Raw genomic sequence first — 15029 nt, 5'->3', positions numbered from 1 at the left:
AAGCCCTTCTTCACAAGGGATTTGAGGCAGGGAAGCACGAGATTAGGACCGCCTACGATATATTCGATGCTTCCACGAAGGTTTCAGCCACAGCCATCTCAGCCAGACGCTGGGCTTGGTTAAAGTCATCCAACCTTCGCCCAGAGGTCCAGGATCGTCTTGCTGATTTACCCTGCTTAGGCGACAATTTGTTTGGAGAACAAATTCAACAGATTGTGGCAGAGTTAAAAGACCACCATGAGACGTTGAAACAACTCTCGTCTATCCCACCTGAGGTGACCTCCAAGCAACCGCAAAAGAAGGACTCTAAAAAGTCGTTCTTTCGACCACGTCGCTACTACCCTCCGTCAACTAGGGCTCGTCCTGTACGGTCCTCTAACAGGCCTCAGCCTCGTCAGCCGCGAAAGCAAAGGCCTACTGTAGCCCCACCTCCTGGGCCTGCGGCGGGCCTTTGACTTCCCTGTATTGAGCACAAGCCAACTCCCTCTTCCACACATCCCTGTGGGAGGTCGTCTGTACCACTTCTTACACCGTTGGAAACAGATCACCTCAGATCAGTGGGTGCTAGCAATTATCGCACAGGGTTACCACCTCAACTTTATAACACTTCCGCCAGACTCCCCGCCCCTTCAGGCATGGAGTCTAACCAGCCATTTGACTCAATTACAACAAGAAGTATTCCTTCTTCTACAATCAAATGCTATAGAACCCGTCCCTCCTTGTCAACAAGGGAAAGGATTCTATTCCAGATACTTCCTAATACTAAAGAAATCAGGGGGACTTCGTCCAATTCTGGACCTTCGAGCCCTCAACAAGTATCTGCAAAAAGAAAAGTTCAAGATGGTAACCCTGGGCGCCTTGCTCCCTCTGTTGCAAAAGGGGGATTGGCTGTGCTCTCTCGACCTCAAGGACGCTTATACCCACATTGCGATAACGCAATCTCATCGCAAGTATCTGCGTTTTCTGATAGGCCACGACCATTATCAATACCGGGTACTGCCTTTCGGTCTGGCATCTGCTCCACGAGTCTTTACCAAGTGTCTCGTAGTACTAGCAGCATTTCTCAGGAAGGAAGGTGTCCACGTCTACCCCTACCTGGACGATTGGCTCATCAGGGCCTCTACCCCTCAGTTTGCTCAATCCTCCCTAAAATTGACAATTCACACACTCCTTTCCTTAGGGTTTCTTGTCAATTACGAGAAATCTTGCTTGGTCCCATCTCAGACCTTATCCTTCATTGGGGCAGACTTGGACACCTTACAGGCAAAAGCCTACCTTCCAATTCAACGAGTCCACACTCTCATGTCCTTACCTCGCCAGCTCCAGTCGCAACACACTGCCACGGCTCGCCAGTTCCTCATTCTCCTAGGACACATGGCATCCTCGGTTCAAGTCACTCCCATGACCCGACTAGCCATGAGAGTAACGCAATGGACTCTACGACACCAATGGATTCAAGCTTTTCAGCCTCTGTCCTCCATTATCACAGTCACACAGGCGCTACGCCTATCCTTAACCTGGTGGACGACTCGGGTCAACCTCCTTCAGGGCTTACCCTTTCTTCCACCGGATCCGCAAGTAATCCTAACCACCGACGCTTCTCACATCGGTTGGGGAGCCCATGTGGACGACTTCCAAACCCAAGGGTTATGGTCCAAAGAGGAAGCCGAACACCAGATCAATTTCCTGGAACTTCGAGCAATCCGCTATGCGCTCCGAACTTTCAAAGATCATCTATTCCATCAGATAATCTTAATCCAGACGGACAACCAAGTGGCCATGTGGTACATAAACAAGCAGGGAGGCACAGGCTCCTTCCTTCTGTGTCAGGAAGCTGCGCAGTTCTGGGCGGAAGCCCTCTCCCACTCCATGTACCTCAGGGCCACTTACTTGCCGGGAGTAGACAATGTATTGGCAGACCAGCTGAGCCGTGTCTTCCAACCACACGAGTGGTCACTCGATCCTCTGGTAGCGACCTCTCTGTTTCACAAGTGGGGTTCTCCCCGCATAGACCTCTTTGCGTCCCCTCAGAACCACAAAGTGGACGATTACTGCTCTCTCATTCGGAGCCAGCACTCTCGGCCGAGGGATGCATTCTCCCTCAAGTGGACAACCGGTCTGCTCTATGCATTCCCTCCACTTCCTCTTGTGTCAAAGACTCTCATGAAGCTACGCCAGGACGGAGGAACCATGATCCTGATAGCACCTTACTGGCCACGCCAAGTATGGTTTCCAATACTCCAGGATCTCTCCATCCGCAGGCACATTCCTCTGGGAATGGACCCGCATCTTCTCACTCAAAACGACGGATGCCTCCTCCATCCCAACCTCCAAGCATTGTCCCTGACGGCATGGATGTTGAAAGGTTAGTCCTTCAACCATTTCACCTTTCGGATTCAGTTTCTCGGGTCCTGATAGCTTCACGAAAGCCTTCCACAAGAAAGTCTTACTCATACAACTGGAAAAGGTACACATCATGGTGCACTTCTCAGTCCCTTGATCCCCTTTCCTGTCCACTCTCCAAATTCTTGGACTATTTATGGCATCTCTCTGAATCAGGTCTTAAAACCTCTTCTATCAGAATGCATGTCAGTGCGGTAGCCGCCTTCCATAAAGGTATTGGGGGTACTCCTATTTCAGTACAACCCCTAGTAACACGCTTTCTTAAGGGCTTACTCCATCTGAAGCCACCCTTACGTCCTCCGGCCCCATCTTGGGACCTTAATCTGGTTCTTGGTCGTCTTATGAAACCACCTTTCGAACCTCTGCACTCCTGTGAATTGAAGTATTTCACATGGAAAGTATTATTCCTGTTGGCTATTACTTCAGCTCGCAGGGTTAGTGAGTTACAGGCCTTAGTTACCTATCCGCCTTACACTAAACTCCTGCAGGACAAGGCGGTACTCCGCACTCACCCTAAATTTTTACCCAAGGTAGTTTCTGAATTTCATATCAATCAATCCATCATACTACCTATCTTCTTTCCCAGGCCCCATTCCAACTCTGGGGAACAGACTCTGCATACCCTAGACTGTAAACGAGCTCTAGCGTTTTATCTAGACCGTACAGTTGCTCACAGAAAGAGCACTCAATTGTTTGTCTCCTTCCATCCTAACAAGTTAGGACAACCTGTGGGTAAACAGGCTCTTTCCTCCTGGTTGGCGGACTGCATTTCCTTCTGTTATCAGCAAGCTGGCATTCCTTTCCAAGACCGTGTCAAAGCACACTCTGTGAGGGCCATGGCGACTTCAGTAGCACACCTTCGATCGGTGCCGCTTCCTGACATCTGCAGGGCTGCAACCTGGAGTTCTCTCCATACCTTTGCAGCCCACTATTGTTTGGACAAGGCTGGAAGACAGGACTCCATCTTCGGCCAATCTGTCTTGCGTAACCTTTTTCCAACATGATGTACCAACACCCTTCCACCTGCCCGGTGGGGTGCGGATGCCCTTTCCCAAATTCCACCCCAGTTGTTGTGCCTGTTGCACGTCGTTGGGTGCATTTGGTGCAAGCCAGGACATCCTCAGCTCGGTACTCACCCATTTGTGAGGACAACCATCCTGCTTGTCCTGTGAGAAAGCAAATGTTGCTTACCTGATGTAACAGGTGTTCTCACAGGACAGCAGGATGTTAGTCCTCACGAAACCCGCCCGCCACCCCGCGGTGTTGGGTTCGTTTTATTTTTACTTTCTAGGCACTGCCTGTAGCTTTGAAAATCAGACTGAAGGGAGACCCCTGCTGGCTGCAGGGTCAGTGCCTTGCTGGGCATGCCCAGTAGGGGCCAGTCAAAGTTCTGTTTAAACTTTGACAGAAGTTTTCCGTGGTGGGCTCCATCCTCGATGTCACCCATTCGTGAGGACTAACATCCTGCTGTCCTGTGAGAACACCTGTTACATCAGGTAAGCAACATTTGCTTTTTGGTAATTGAAATTTCCCATTATTATTGCACTGCTAAATTGGTTAGCTTCCCTGATTTCTCTTAGCATTTCATCATCTGTCTGACCATTTTGTCCAGGTGGACAGTAGTATACTCCTATCACTATACTCTTACCCAACACACATTGGATTTCTACCCATATAGAATCTACTGAGCATTTAGTCTCTTGTATGATCTTTATCATTTTGGACTCTATACCCTCCCGGACATAAAGTGCCACACCCCCACCAAGTTGATCCTCCCTATCATTGCGATATAATTTGTACCCTGATATAGCACTGTCCCTTTGGTTATCCTCCTTCCACCAAGTCTCTGTGATGCCAATTATGTCAATCTCATCATTTGCTGCTATACACTCTAACTCTCCCATCTTACTTCTTAGACTTCTGACATTGGCATACAGACATTTCAAATTGTGTTTTTTGTTTGTTTTAACAACCTGCTTTTCAGTTGTTAGGGATAATTTGGAAATCATTAGCATTGATGATTTTTTACAAATAGGCACATGGACTGTGTTTGCTATTAATGGAACCTCTCTGTTGGGATGCCCTAACTCTCCTGTTTAATTAGTATCCTTCAAGGATACATTTCTCCGAACCATGCACTGCTGCGTGACTGTCTGCTTTCCCCCTTGTTCTAGTTTAAAAGCTGCTCTATCTCCTTTTTTAAAGTTAGTGCCAGCAGCTTGGTTCCACTCTGGTTAAGGTGGAGCCCATCCTTTCAGAAAAGTCTCCCTTTTCCCCAAAAGTTTCCCCAGTTCGTTACAAAACTGAATCCCTCTTCTCTGCACCATCGTCTCATCCACGTGTTGAAACTCTAGAGCTCTGCCTGCCTCTGGGGACCTGCATGTGGAACAGGAAGCATTTCAGAGAATGCCACCTTGGAGGTTCTGGATTTCAGCTTCCTACCTAAAATCCTAAATTTGGCTTCCAGAACCTCTCTCCCGTATTTTCTTATGTCGTTGGTGCCCACATGTACCAAGACAGCTGGCTCCTCTCCAGCACTGTCTATAATCCTATCTAGGTGACGTGTGAGGTCTGCTACCTTCGCACCAGGCAGGTAAGTTACCAGGCGGTCCTCACGTCCACCAGCCACCCTGCTATCTACATTTCTAATAATTGAATCACCAACTATAATGGCCAGCCTAACCCTTCCCTCCTGGGCAGTAGTTCTGGGAGACTTGTCCTCAGTACGAGAGGACAATAAATCACCTGGAGAGCAGGTCCTTGCTACAGGATCACTTCCTGCTACACCAGGATGATGTTCTCCTACTGGGAGACCTTTCTGATTCAAGGCAGCACTGGGGCTGGTATACTGATTTGGGACTTGGCTACTATGTCCCTGAAGGTCTCATCAATGTACCTCTCTGCTGCCTCAGCTCCTCCAAGTCTGCTTCTCTAGCCTCCAGAGATCGGACTCATTCCCTGAGAGCCAGGAGCTCTTTGCACCGAGTACACACATACAATCTCTCACCGGTGGGTAAAAAAATCATACATGTGACACTCAATGCAAAAGACTGGAAAGCCCCCCCCCCCCCCCCCCTCTTGCTGCTGGACTACTTCCTTCGTCTTAATTTTATTGAGTTCCTAGTTAAGTTTAGGATACTAAGGGAGTTGGAATGAGAGTACTTTAAATTTACAGGTGAATTTACTAATTAATCAGCTAGTGTCCTACAAGGGAATGATTAAACTTTCAATAAGGGCTGGTACGGTAGTATGATTTAGTTAAGTCCTGATTGATTTTTAATGAGAAAGTGTCTCATGCCTAAAAATTAAGAGTTGAGTGGTTGGGAAAAACAGACACTAGAATTAACTATCTCTGGCTTGCTTATTTCTCAGACACAGACAAACTCTAAAGAATATATCCCTTAATTTCACCTTTCACCAAACTTTTATAAGCCCAAAAATTTCTGAAAGCTATACTTACCAATCCTCTTTAACCACCGTTAAATTAATCTTCACTCAGTTAATGGAAGGGTTTGAGATTCGCGTGCCGTTAAGCACGCACTTCTGGTCCTCCTCTACTGCAAAGGGTGTGGGGCCTCTGGAAGCTAGGGCTGTGGAAGTCAATCCCTGGATCGCTTGCGTTGACCTCTGGACTCCTCTCCCGGGGGATGCTGGGAGCAGTATGCAGATGAGCCTTCCGGTCCTTCTCTACTACAAAGGGTGCGGGGGGGCCTCTGGAAGATGGGGCTGTGGAAGTCAATCTCTGGATCGCTTGTGGTGACCTCTGGACTCTTCTCCCGGGGGATGCTGGGAGCAGTATGCAGATGAGCCTTCCGGTCCTCCTCTACTGACCGTTATGACGAATGATTATAACTTATGAATGGCTGTCAGTACTTATGACATATGAACACTATGACAGTCATTTCGAATTTTGAAAGATGTATTTGAAAAGCGCAGAAATAAAAAAATTAAAAAAAAAAGAATTTTGAAAGATGATGGTGATTTAATACATATCTTGTAAGCAACTATATTATATCAGTGCTAAGTAGTGAGTAACATTTTTTTTTATTTACTTGTACTTTTTGTTCACTCCGTTGGTTCTCTTTATTAAATATTGTCATACAATCATGTGCTGGATAGCTATTGAGGGACTACTATTCAAGCAAAGAGGGAATACATTGCCAAAATAATTCATTATGCTAATAGTAATACCTGGGAATTATTTGCTGCTGCTTCACTTCTTACTAATTACTTCTGTGATAGCAGGAATTTTCCTGTGTGTCAAATGACTACAGATGTATTTGTTAGCTATTTTCAGAAGAAAGTTAATGAGTTCTGTGCTAGATTTCCAACTAAAGTAAATAGTGCTATATTTCCCAGCAATGATGGTCTTTCTACATGGAGACAGTTTAGCTTGACATCAGAGGATACAATTTCTAGCATAATAAAATCTATGGGTTCCTCAACTTGCCTGTTTGATCCATGTTGAAGATGAGACTAGCAGCCCTCTATCCTCCCTGGTTAATTCTTCTTTGATTAAAGGATTTTTGCCACCTACACTAAAGCAAACATTGATTAGTCCTATTATAAAGAAGCAGAATCTTGATTATACAAATCTACATAAGAACAACCATACTGGGTCAGACCAAGGGTCCATCAAGCCCAGTATCCTGTTTCCAACAGTGGCCAATCCAAGTCACAAGGACCTGGCAAGTACCCAAACATTAGATAGATCACAAGCTACTATTCCTTATTAATTACTGTAATAGCAGTTTATGGATTTAACCTCTAGGAACTTATCCAAAACTTTTTTAAATCCAGTAATGCTTACCACTGAAACCATATCCCCTGGCAATGAATTCCAGAATCTAACTATGCGCTATGGGCTAGATTTTAAAAGCCCTGCGCGCCGGCGCACCTATTTTGCATAGGCCACCGGCGCGCGCAAGTCCCAGGGCTTCGTAAAAGGGGTGAGAGGGGGCGTGTCCGGGGCATGTCTGTGGTCAGGGGGCGGTCCGGGGGCGTGTCGACGGTTCAGGTTCGGGCTGGAAGGGCGGTCCCGAGTCCCCCAGCACTGCGGCCTGTGCCAGGGGATGCCGAGGCGGCGCGCACAAGTTATGCCTGCTTCAAGCAGGCGTAACTTGCCCAACAAAGGTAGGGGGGATTTAGGTAGGGCTGGGGGGTGGGGTAGATAGGGGAAGGGAGGGGTAGGTGGGGGGACGCGGAAGGAAGGTTCTCTCCGAGGCCGCTCCGATTTCGGAGCGGCCTCGGAGGGAACGGAGGCAGGCTGCACGGCTCGGCGTGCGCAGGCTGCCGATTTTGCGCAGCCTTGCGCACGCTGGCCCCAGATTTTATAAGATACGCGCGGTGTACTTTTGTTCGCGTGCGCGTATGTTTTTAAGATCTACCTCAGCATGAAAAAGAATTTTCTTCGATTTGTTTTAAATGAGCTACTTGCTAACTTCATGGAGTGCCCCCTGGTCCTTCTGTTATCTGAGAGAGTAAATAACCGATTTACATTAACTTGTTCAAGTCCTTTCATGATATAATTTTTGTCCAATCTCTTCTATTTCTTCTGTAGCCAAAGACAGTGTTGCAAAGGCAGCTCCAAGAATTCTTGGATGAAAATAACATCTTTGATAACCATCAGTATGATTTTTGGCCTAAATATAGTACCAAGGTCTTGCCACTCCCTAGCATTGACACTGTTAAGAGGGGTTTTGATGCTGATATAGAATATATGTTGGTTAAGCTCGATGTCTGCACCCTTCAATACCCTTAAGCATAATATCTTGATACTTAGGTTGTCTTACTGGTATGGTTTTAAGCTGGTTCTAGGTCTTTCTCTCTAATTGTACTCAGCGTGTTTAATGTGGCTCCAGCGTATTGTCTTAGTTGCCATTAATGACAGAGGTACCACAAGGCTCTACTCTTTTGGCTGCTTTATTTAATATGTATTTGAGCCCAGTTTGTAAACTTTTGGCTGGCTTGGGTTTATATTATAGAATATACGCTGATGATATCCAGTTCTATTTTCCTATCACATCTGGGTTATCTGATCTGTTTTCACTTGCCAGTTTATAGCTAAACTCCAATAAATTAATAGCTAACAACCAATAAATTAATATTAAATCCTGCTAAAACAGAAATTATGATATTGAGCACATCACTGGTACCTAATCTTCATGCTGTTTTGCACTTTGGTAATCACATTTCAGTTGTTAATCAGGCCAGAAAGAAAACTTGGAGTCATTGTTGATGCTTCTTTATCATTTCTCTCAAAAATTAAATCTCTCATCTGAGCCACTTATTTCAAATTTCAACTTATGTAGATTAAAACCTAATATCAGTCCTACAGATTTTAGGACAGTGCTGCGGGTTCTTATAACAAAACTTGTTTACTAGTTTTGGTATTGAAAGCTGTGCAAATGGCTCAAAATTCAGCAACAAGCATACTCACTGAAACGTCTCAGATCAAGCACATCTCACCTGTCCTGCATTCACTCCACTGGCTTCCAATCCAGGGGAGGACAAAGTTAAAGATCTTGATATTGATGTACAGGGCTCTTAGCACTGATGCACTATTTTGTATAAGCTCTCTTCTGAAGATCTACAGACTTAAAGAAATGTACGTTCTGTTGGCAGATGCCATTTTGATGTTAATTCTATCAAAGCAATTAAACTTGCTGAATGTCAAGACAGAATGTTTGCTGTAGCAGGTGTGGCTATGTTGAATCTTGTTCCTGTATAGCTTAGGTAGGGAACATGCACTAACATTTAAAACAATAACAAAAAACAGACTTTCTTGTTCAGCGAAGCATTTAACTTGTAGTAGGTGACCCCATTTACAGGTCGATCCAGTAAGGCCGCGGTAGAAACAGTGCGGCAGTGTCAGGCGCACCCTTCCTCCCCGCACCCACAGTTCTCTTCACTAACTCCCCGATACTCTCCTCTAATCGCATGCAAATGCATGCCGCGGCTTTAAAGCGATAGGGAAGGGTTATGGCCGCGTAACCCATTTTACTGTATAGGCGCTTAATACAGCGCCTATACAGTAACCAGGGTGCGACGGTACCTGTCATTTCAAATGTCATTTCAAATGGCATTTGAAATGACAGGTACCAGGAAGTGTAAAAAAACACGAAAAGTCTTTGTTGCTTCGTCGCTGTGTCTCTCCTCCCGGAGCAGGGCGCGAAAGCAGCCTTGCTCCGGGAGGAGGTGAGGCACAGCGGCGAAGACAGATGGGAGAGGAGAAAAAGCAGAGCCGAGCAAAGCGAAAGCGTGCAGCAAGCCGGCGAAATAGACCTGCGAGCAGAGGCAATAGCAGCGGTTCGGTAAGCCTGGCACCCTCCTTGATGTAGTACGTCCCGGATGCCCCCCCCTCCCCAGCGCGCCCGCCACTACCCCTTTCATCAGCTGCATCCACTGCGACCCGGCAGTCCCGTGAGGCCTACAAAAAAAAAAAAAAATCCCCGGCTCCCGCGCCCCCGCACTGGCCCGCCGACTAAACCCCCCCCCCCCCCCCTCCTCCTCCTTACTTTTGGGATCTGTCAAGTAAGTCGCAAAAGTAACTTACTTTTCTGAAGCCATCACGATCGTAGCTCAAGACGAAGATGGCCGCCTGCACGGGGGAAAGCGTGCAATTGGCCGCTGAAGACGTGAGGTCACGTCTTCAGCGGCCAATTGCACGCTTTCCCCCTTGCAGGCGGCCGTCTTCGTCAGGAGGAGCTAAAATCGTGTTCCTGATGGCTTCAGAAAAGTAAGTTACTTTTGCGACTTACTTTTAGGATCTTGACAGATCCCAAAAGTAAGTCGCTTTTGGAAAAAACCAAAATTGTCGCTTTAAGGCTGGAGAAATTATTTTATGCAATGTGTGATGTCGCTTTTTGAAAAAAAAAAAAATTGCTTTGGTTTTCGTCGCCGCCGCCTACCTGCCCGATCGGGAGGAGGAGGGGGGAGGGTAGAGTCGGCGGGCCAGTGCGGGGGCGCGGGAGCCGGGGATTTTTTTTTTTTGTAGGCCTCATGGGACTGCCGGGTCGCAGTGGATGCAGCTGATGAAAGGGGTAGTGGCGGGCGCGCTGGGGAGGGGGGGGCATCCGGGACGTACTACATCAAGGAGGGTGCCAGGCTTACCGAACCGCTGCTATTGCCTCTGCTCGCAGGTCTATTTCGCCGGCTTGCTGCACGCTTTTGCTTTGCTCGGCTCTGCTTTTTCTCCTCTCCCGTCTGTCTTCGCCGCTGTGCCTCACCTCCTCCGGGTCGCAGTGGTAGCATGGCGCTGTGAGGGGGGCGAAAGGGTATATACCCATGAACGGATTTGAGTGGGAGCGCTCTGTGAAGCGGGACATGCCCGTGAGGGGCATAATGGGTGGATGCAGCTGATGAAAGGGGTAGTGGCGGGCACGCTGGGGAGGGGGCATCCGGGACGTACTACATCAAGGAAGGTGCCAGGCTTATTGTTTTATTGTGTTTGAGTATCTTAAGCGGTGTCGATGGATTTGTTACACAGTCCTAACTCCTACTAGGGGGAGGCGGTAAACTAACAGGTTAAGGCCGCGGCAAAACAGCGCGTTCCTAAGGAGATAATATCAGCGCCCGTTACAGTATCGGAGGGGAATAGCTAATTCCTTCATTATACAGCTTTTTCGTTCATTTACATGCTGGGTGCGGAAAGGGTTAGGTGTTTATTTTAGGAAGCGCTAAGGACGCGTGAAACTGGAGACTGTATGGCTGGATGGCCTTACTCGTCTGTATTGTGCGCTCCAAGCACGTTACAGACGGGCAATCTTTAACTGCACGTTACTGTATCGACCTGTTAGTATGTTGAATATCTGTTGGGAGCTCAATTTGTGTTATTAGTTAGACAGTGCTATATATGTTAGTGATAGCAGATGTTTATTGCAGCAGAGGATTGTTTTGTCATGCGGTGTTTTATTTTATTGTATGTTTGTCTGTTTTATCTGTAAGCCACTCAGGACTATGGATGGTGCAGCATATAAATATTTTAAATAAATAGAGAGAGAGAAGAGCCTCTCTTTTCTTGTGGCAAAAGTTAGAAAACTCTGCAGCAATAATTTGACACATTTGTATGTATTCCTTTTTTTTTTAATTTACATTATATGATATGCAAAACAATTTAACATCACATAGTTTTCCCAATATTCTTGTGTATCTGGATATTTTATTTGGTCCTTTTCTGTTGTGTTTTTTAGAGTTTATTTTCATTCTGTTCTCCATTTCAATTTTTACCTCCTTTATTTTATTCTTCATTCCTTTTTTCTGTCTCTTCTCCTCTCCTACCCTACCTTCTGTCACTATAGCTTATTTTCTCCCTGCCTGAAATTTTTTTTCTTGCCTGACTCTACTTCTGCTCCCTAATTCCGCCCATCCCCTCCTGATCCCCCCTGCCCTTGCCGCTCCATCCTGAAGGGTACAGGAGGGGGAAGAGTGTGACCATGGAGTGAACAGAGCAAGCAGTCATAATGTTTGATTCCTCAAAAACCTCTTAAATCAAACCAAAGAGTATTTTGATATAATGCCGGTTATGTCCTTTGAGAAGAATTTCATTCTATATACAAAGGTTCTTGCACCTGCATATGTGTTAACCATACATCAGCTGACAGATCTCAATATATTTTGGAAGTCAGTAGCTGTTATTCAGTACAATTGGTAGCTTCAAAGTTGCACTGAATTTTGTAAAATCTAGTACTGAATATGCTAACTTTTGGGCATGATTCTTGAAAAATTTGCCGGAGGAAACTGGTGGCTGCCAGCATAAGTCTACTTGGTGTTTACAAGCATTTCAACTCATCTCTTACTTTTGTTTCTTTTCCTTTATATTTTCAGGGGATGCATGAGCTGTTAGCACCTGTAGTCTTTATCCTACATTGTGACCACCAAGCTTTTCTACATGCCAGTGAAGCTGCACACCCAAGGCAAGCATCATCTTCATTTGTCCTTATGTGGTTTTAACTGAAGCTGCATCTATGCAGCAGTAGTGTCGTGGTACTATAAATTCCCCAAAACATATTTGTATAGGTTACTTTATGTTTGTACAGATAGGGGTAGATTTTAAAAGAATGCGCGCGCATGGCCATGTGCGTGCAGTACCTGGCACGCACAAATGGATGCCCGATTTTATCACATGCGCGCGTATGTTATAAAATCGGGGGTCTATGCGCGCAAGGGGATACACACTTGTGCATTCTGTGCACGCCAACATCCGCGGCCTTCCTCACTTTCCTCCCAGTCCGCTCCAATTTTGGTGCGGACTGGGAGGGAACTTCCCAACCTCCTACACTAACCTCCCTTCCTCTAACCTACCCGCCCCTTAGCCCTAACCTAGCCCCCCCCCTCCCAAAACCTTATCTGACCTTTTGTGCCTACCTTGGGGCAGGCACAGGTTGCACGCGCTGGCACCCTGCCGGTATGCGATCCCCCAGCACAGCGCCTCCCTGCCCCTTTCCCAATGCCCCGGGACTTACACATGCGTGGCCAGGCCTTTTAAAATCTGGCCCATACTGTAGGCACACAACATTACCTTTGCTTCATTTTTAGGTATTTTTAAATGCAAAGGTTGTTTCTCTTTTTCAGGTAAGTAGCGTATAGAAAAACTTAGCATTCATGCCTAGTTTTGAGGGCTGTAGTACTAAGTATGGGCTACAAGTTGTAAACTTTATTCACTTACAGAAATTTGGACCTCCACACGCCAAATAGCCAAATATTGGATTTTATTTTATTTTTACAGTTGTAAAAGAGGATATTAATACACTATTCATTTATTTTGCACCACTCCAAAAATTACTTGAATTATCCCAGAAAAACATATTTGGAGTGTGCAGAAGGCGCAGCCCACCCATACTCCCTGTAATCGGGCTTCACCTTATCTCTTGCCTCACCCCCAATGAGTTTTTCACCCACTTAGATATAAGTTTTTATTTGCCTCACGGAGATCTCTGCTTCAAATAGATTGACTCATTCTCTGAGAAGGAGTAAGTCTGGGCAACCTCAGCTATCATTTGTGAAGGTGTTTACCTAACTAGAATAGTGAAAATTATGGAAAATCAGCTTCATAATTTAAACTCGAGGTTTACTAATTTTCCAAGAGTTGTTGGGGAACTTCCACGATTATCCTTATGTAGATATCTTATAGACATCTTGCATATTTCGCCTGAGAAAATTCCCTTTCAACAGGGTTTATTTTCTTCCCTTTAAATCAAGATCTACTCAACCAGCTGTGTCTGAAATTCCTTTGAGCTCTGGGAACCTTACTGCATTTTTGGAATCCTCTGCATTTGAGATATATGAGAGTCCTAGGGGCAGATTTTCAAAGGGGTACGCGGTAAGATACACGTGTACCCCCCGAAAACCTGCCCCAAGCTCCCCCTGCACACGCCAAGTCTATGTTGAATAGGCTCGGCGGCGCGTGCAAGCCCAAGGACGCGCGTAAGTCCCGGGGCTTTCCTGGGGGGGAGGCGGTGTGCCGGGGCATTCGGGGGGCGTGTCGCGGCCGGCGCGTCATCAGGGGCATTCCGGGGCGGGGCCGTGGGCGTGGTTCCGCCCGGGGGCATGGCCGCGGCCTCCGGACCAGCCCTAGGACCAGAGCATGGCACGCCAGCAGCTGGCCCGGCACTCGCAAGTTACGCCTGCCCAAGGCAGGCGTAACTTTTGGAATAAAGATGGGGGGGGGGGGAATTAGTTAGGGCCGGTGGGTGGGTTAGGGAGGGGAAGGTCGGGGGAGGTGGCACAGGCTGCTGATTTTATGCAGCCTTGCGCACGCCGACCCCGGATTTTAAAAGATATGTGCGGCTACGTGCGTATCTATTAAAATCTGGTGTACTTTTGTTTGCGCCTGTCGTGCGAACAAAAGTATGCGCAGGCGTAGTTTTTTTAAATCTGCCCCCTACATCTTACTTGTTTCCTTCATATATTATCAGGATTTAAGTTTTGTTATGAAAAAATATTTTCAACCCATGAATGAGAAATCTCTGTGAGATCTAGTCAGGATCTACCTAGATCTGGCTAGAGCCACACCGGAAAGAAGGAAGGAACTCCTTGGAATGTGCCACGAAGTTCAGGTTTTAGGCATGACCTTCCTTCTCAGATATCCTTGTAAATGTATACTGAAGTTATATGCTGATTGCTTTATTTTCTTTCTCCCAGTGCAACTTAGGTCTTTCTTAGATGGTAGGACTGGGAATGTGCTCCTACCTTCCTAGAACTTCAAGTTGATTTGTCTTTCAGTTTGTAAAGTTGGACTAGGTAAATGATTGTCTTTTCTGTTGTTAATTATTGTTCTTTACTTTTCTCCTTCCTCCAGCTTTGTTGAATGGTATAATGGGAGGAAGATTTCTTTAATAATATATTTTTGCTGTTATTTAAATCTACTTGGATATTCTTAAAACTGTCATGATGTTTCTGTGCAAAGGTTTTTTTTTTCTTTTTATTGACTGAAACCTTATAAATAATTACATAAATAAATAAAATAAAAATAAAAATCAGCATAAACTTCATGCAGCAAACAAAACCTTTTTTTGTTGTCCATGGTCAAGCTGCTGAAAAGCTTATACAGTCTTCTTACAAGGATATTCACACCTCAGGTGGTAGTTTGGAATCAGAGTAGAAAAGGATCTTTTTTTTTGAGTGAT

General features: G+C 46.1%; 1 protein-coding gene across 11 annotated transcripts in view; it reads left to right on the top strand.

Annotated features, from left to right (window-relative positions):
• TBC1D5 (TBC1 domain family member 5) overlaps positions 1-15029 on the top strand; it is a 1653915-nt gene that overhangs the window by 1037075 nt on the left and 601811 nt on the right. For all 11 annotated transcript variants that reach the window (XM_029589267.1, XM_029589269.1, XM_029589266.1 and 8 more), the window contains one exon: positions 12229-12317. In XM_029589267.1, the coding sequence (XP_029445127.1) occupies positions 12229-12317 (89 nt within the window). The remainder of the gene's footprint in view (positions 1-12228; positions 12318-15029) is intronic.

Source organism: Rhinatrema bivittatum, chromosome 2 (assembly GCF_901001135.1).
Source record: "Rhinatrema bivittatum chromosome 2, aRhiBiv1.1, whole genome shotgun sequence".
NCBI classification, from domain to species: domain Eukaryota; kingdom Metazoa; phylum Chordata; class Amphibia; order Gymnophiona; family Rhinatrematidae; genus Rhinatrema; species Rhinatrema bivittatum.
Note: the sequence above shows the minus strand (reverse complement) of the source record. Positions and strands in the feature narration are given on the sequence as shown.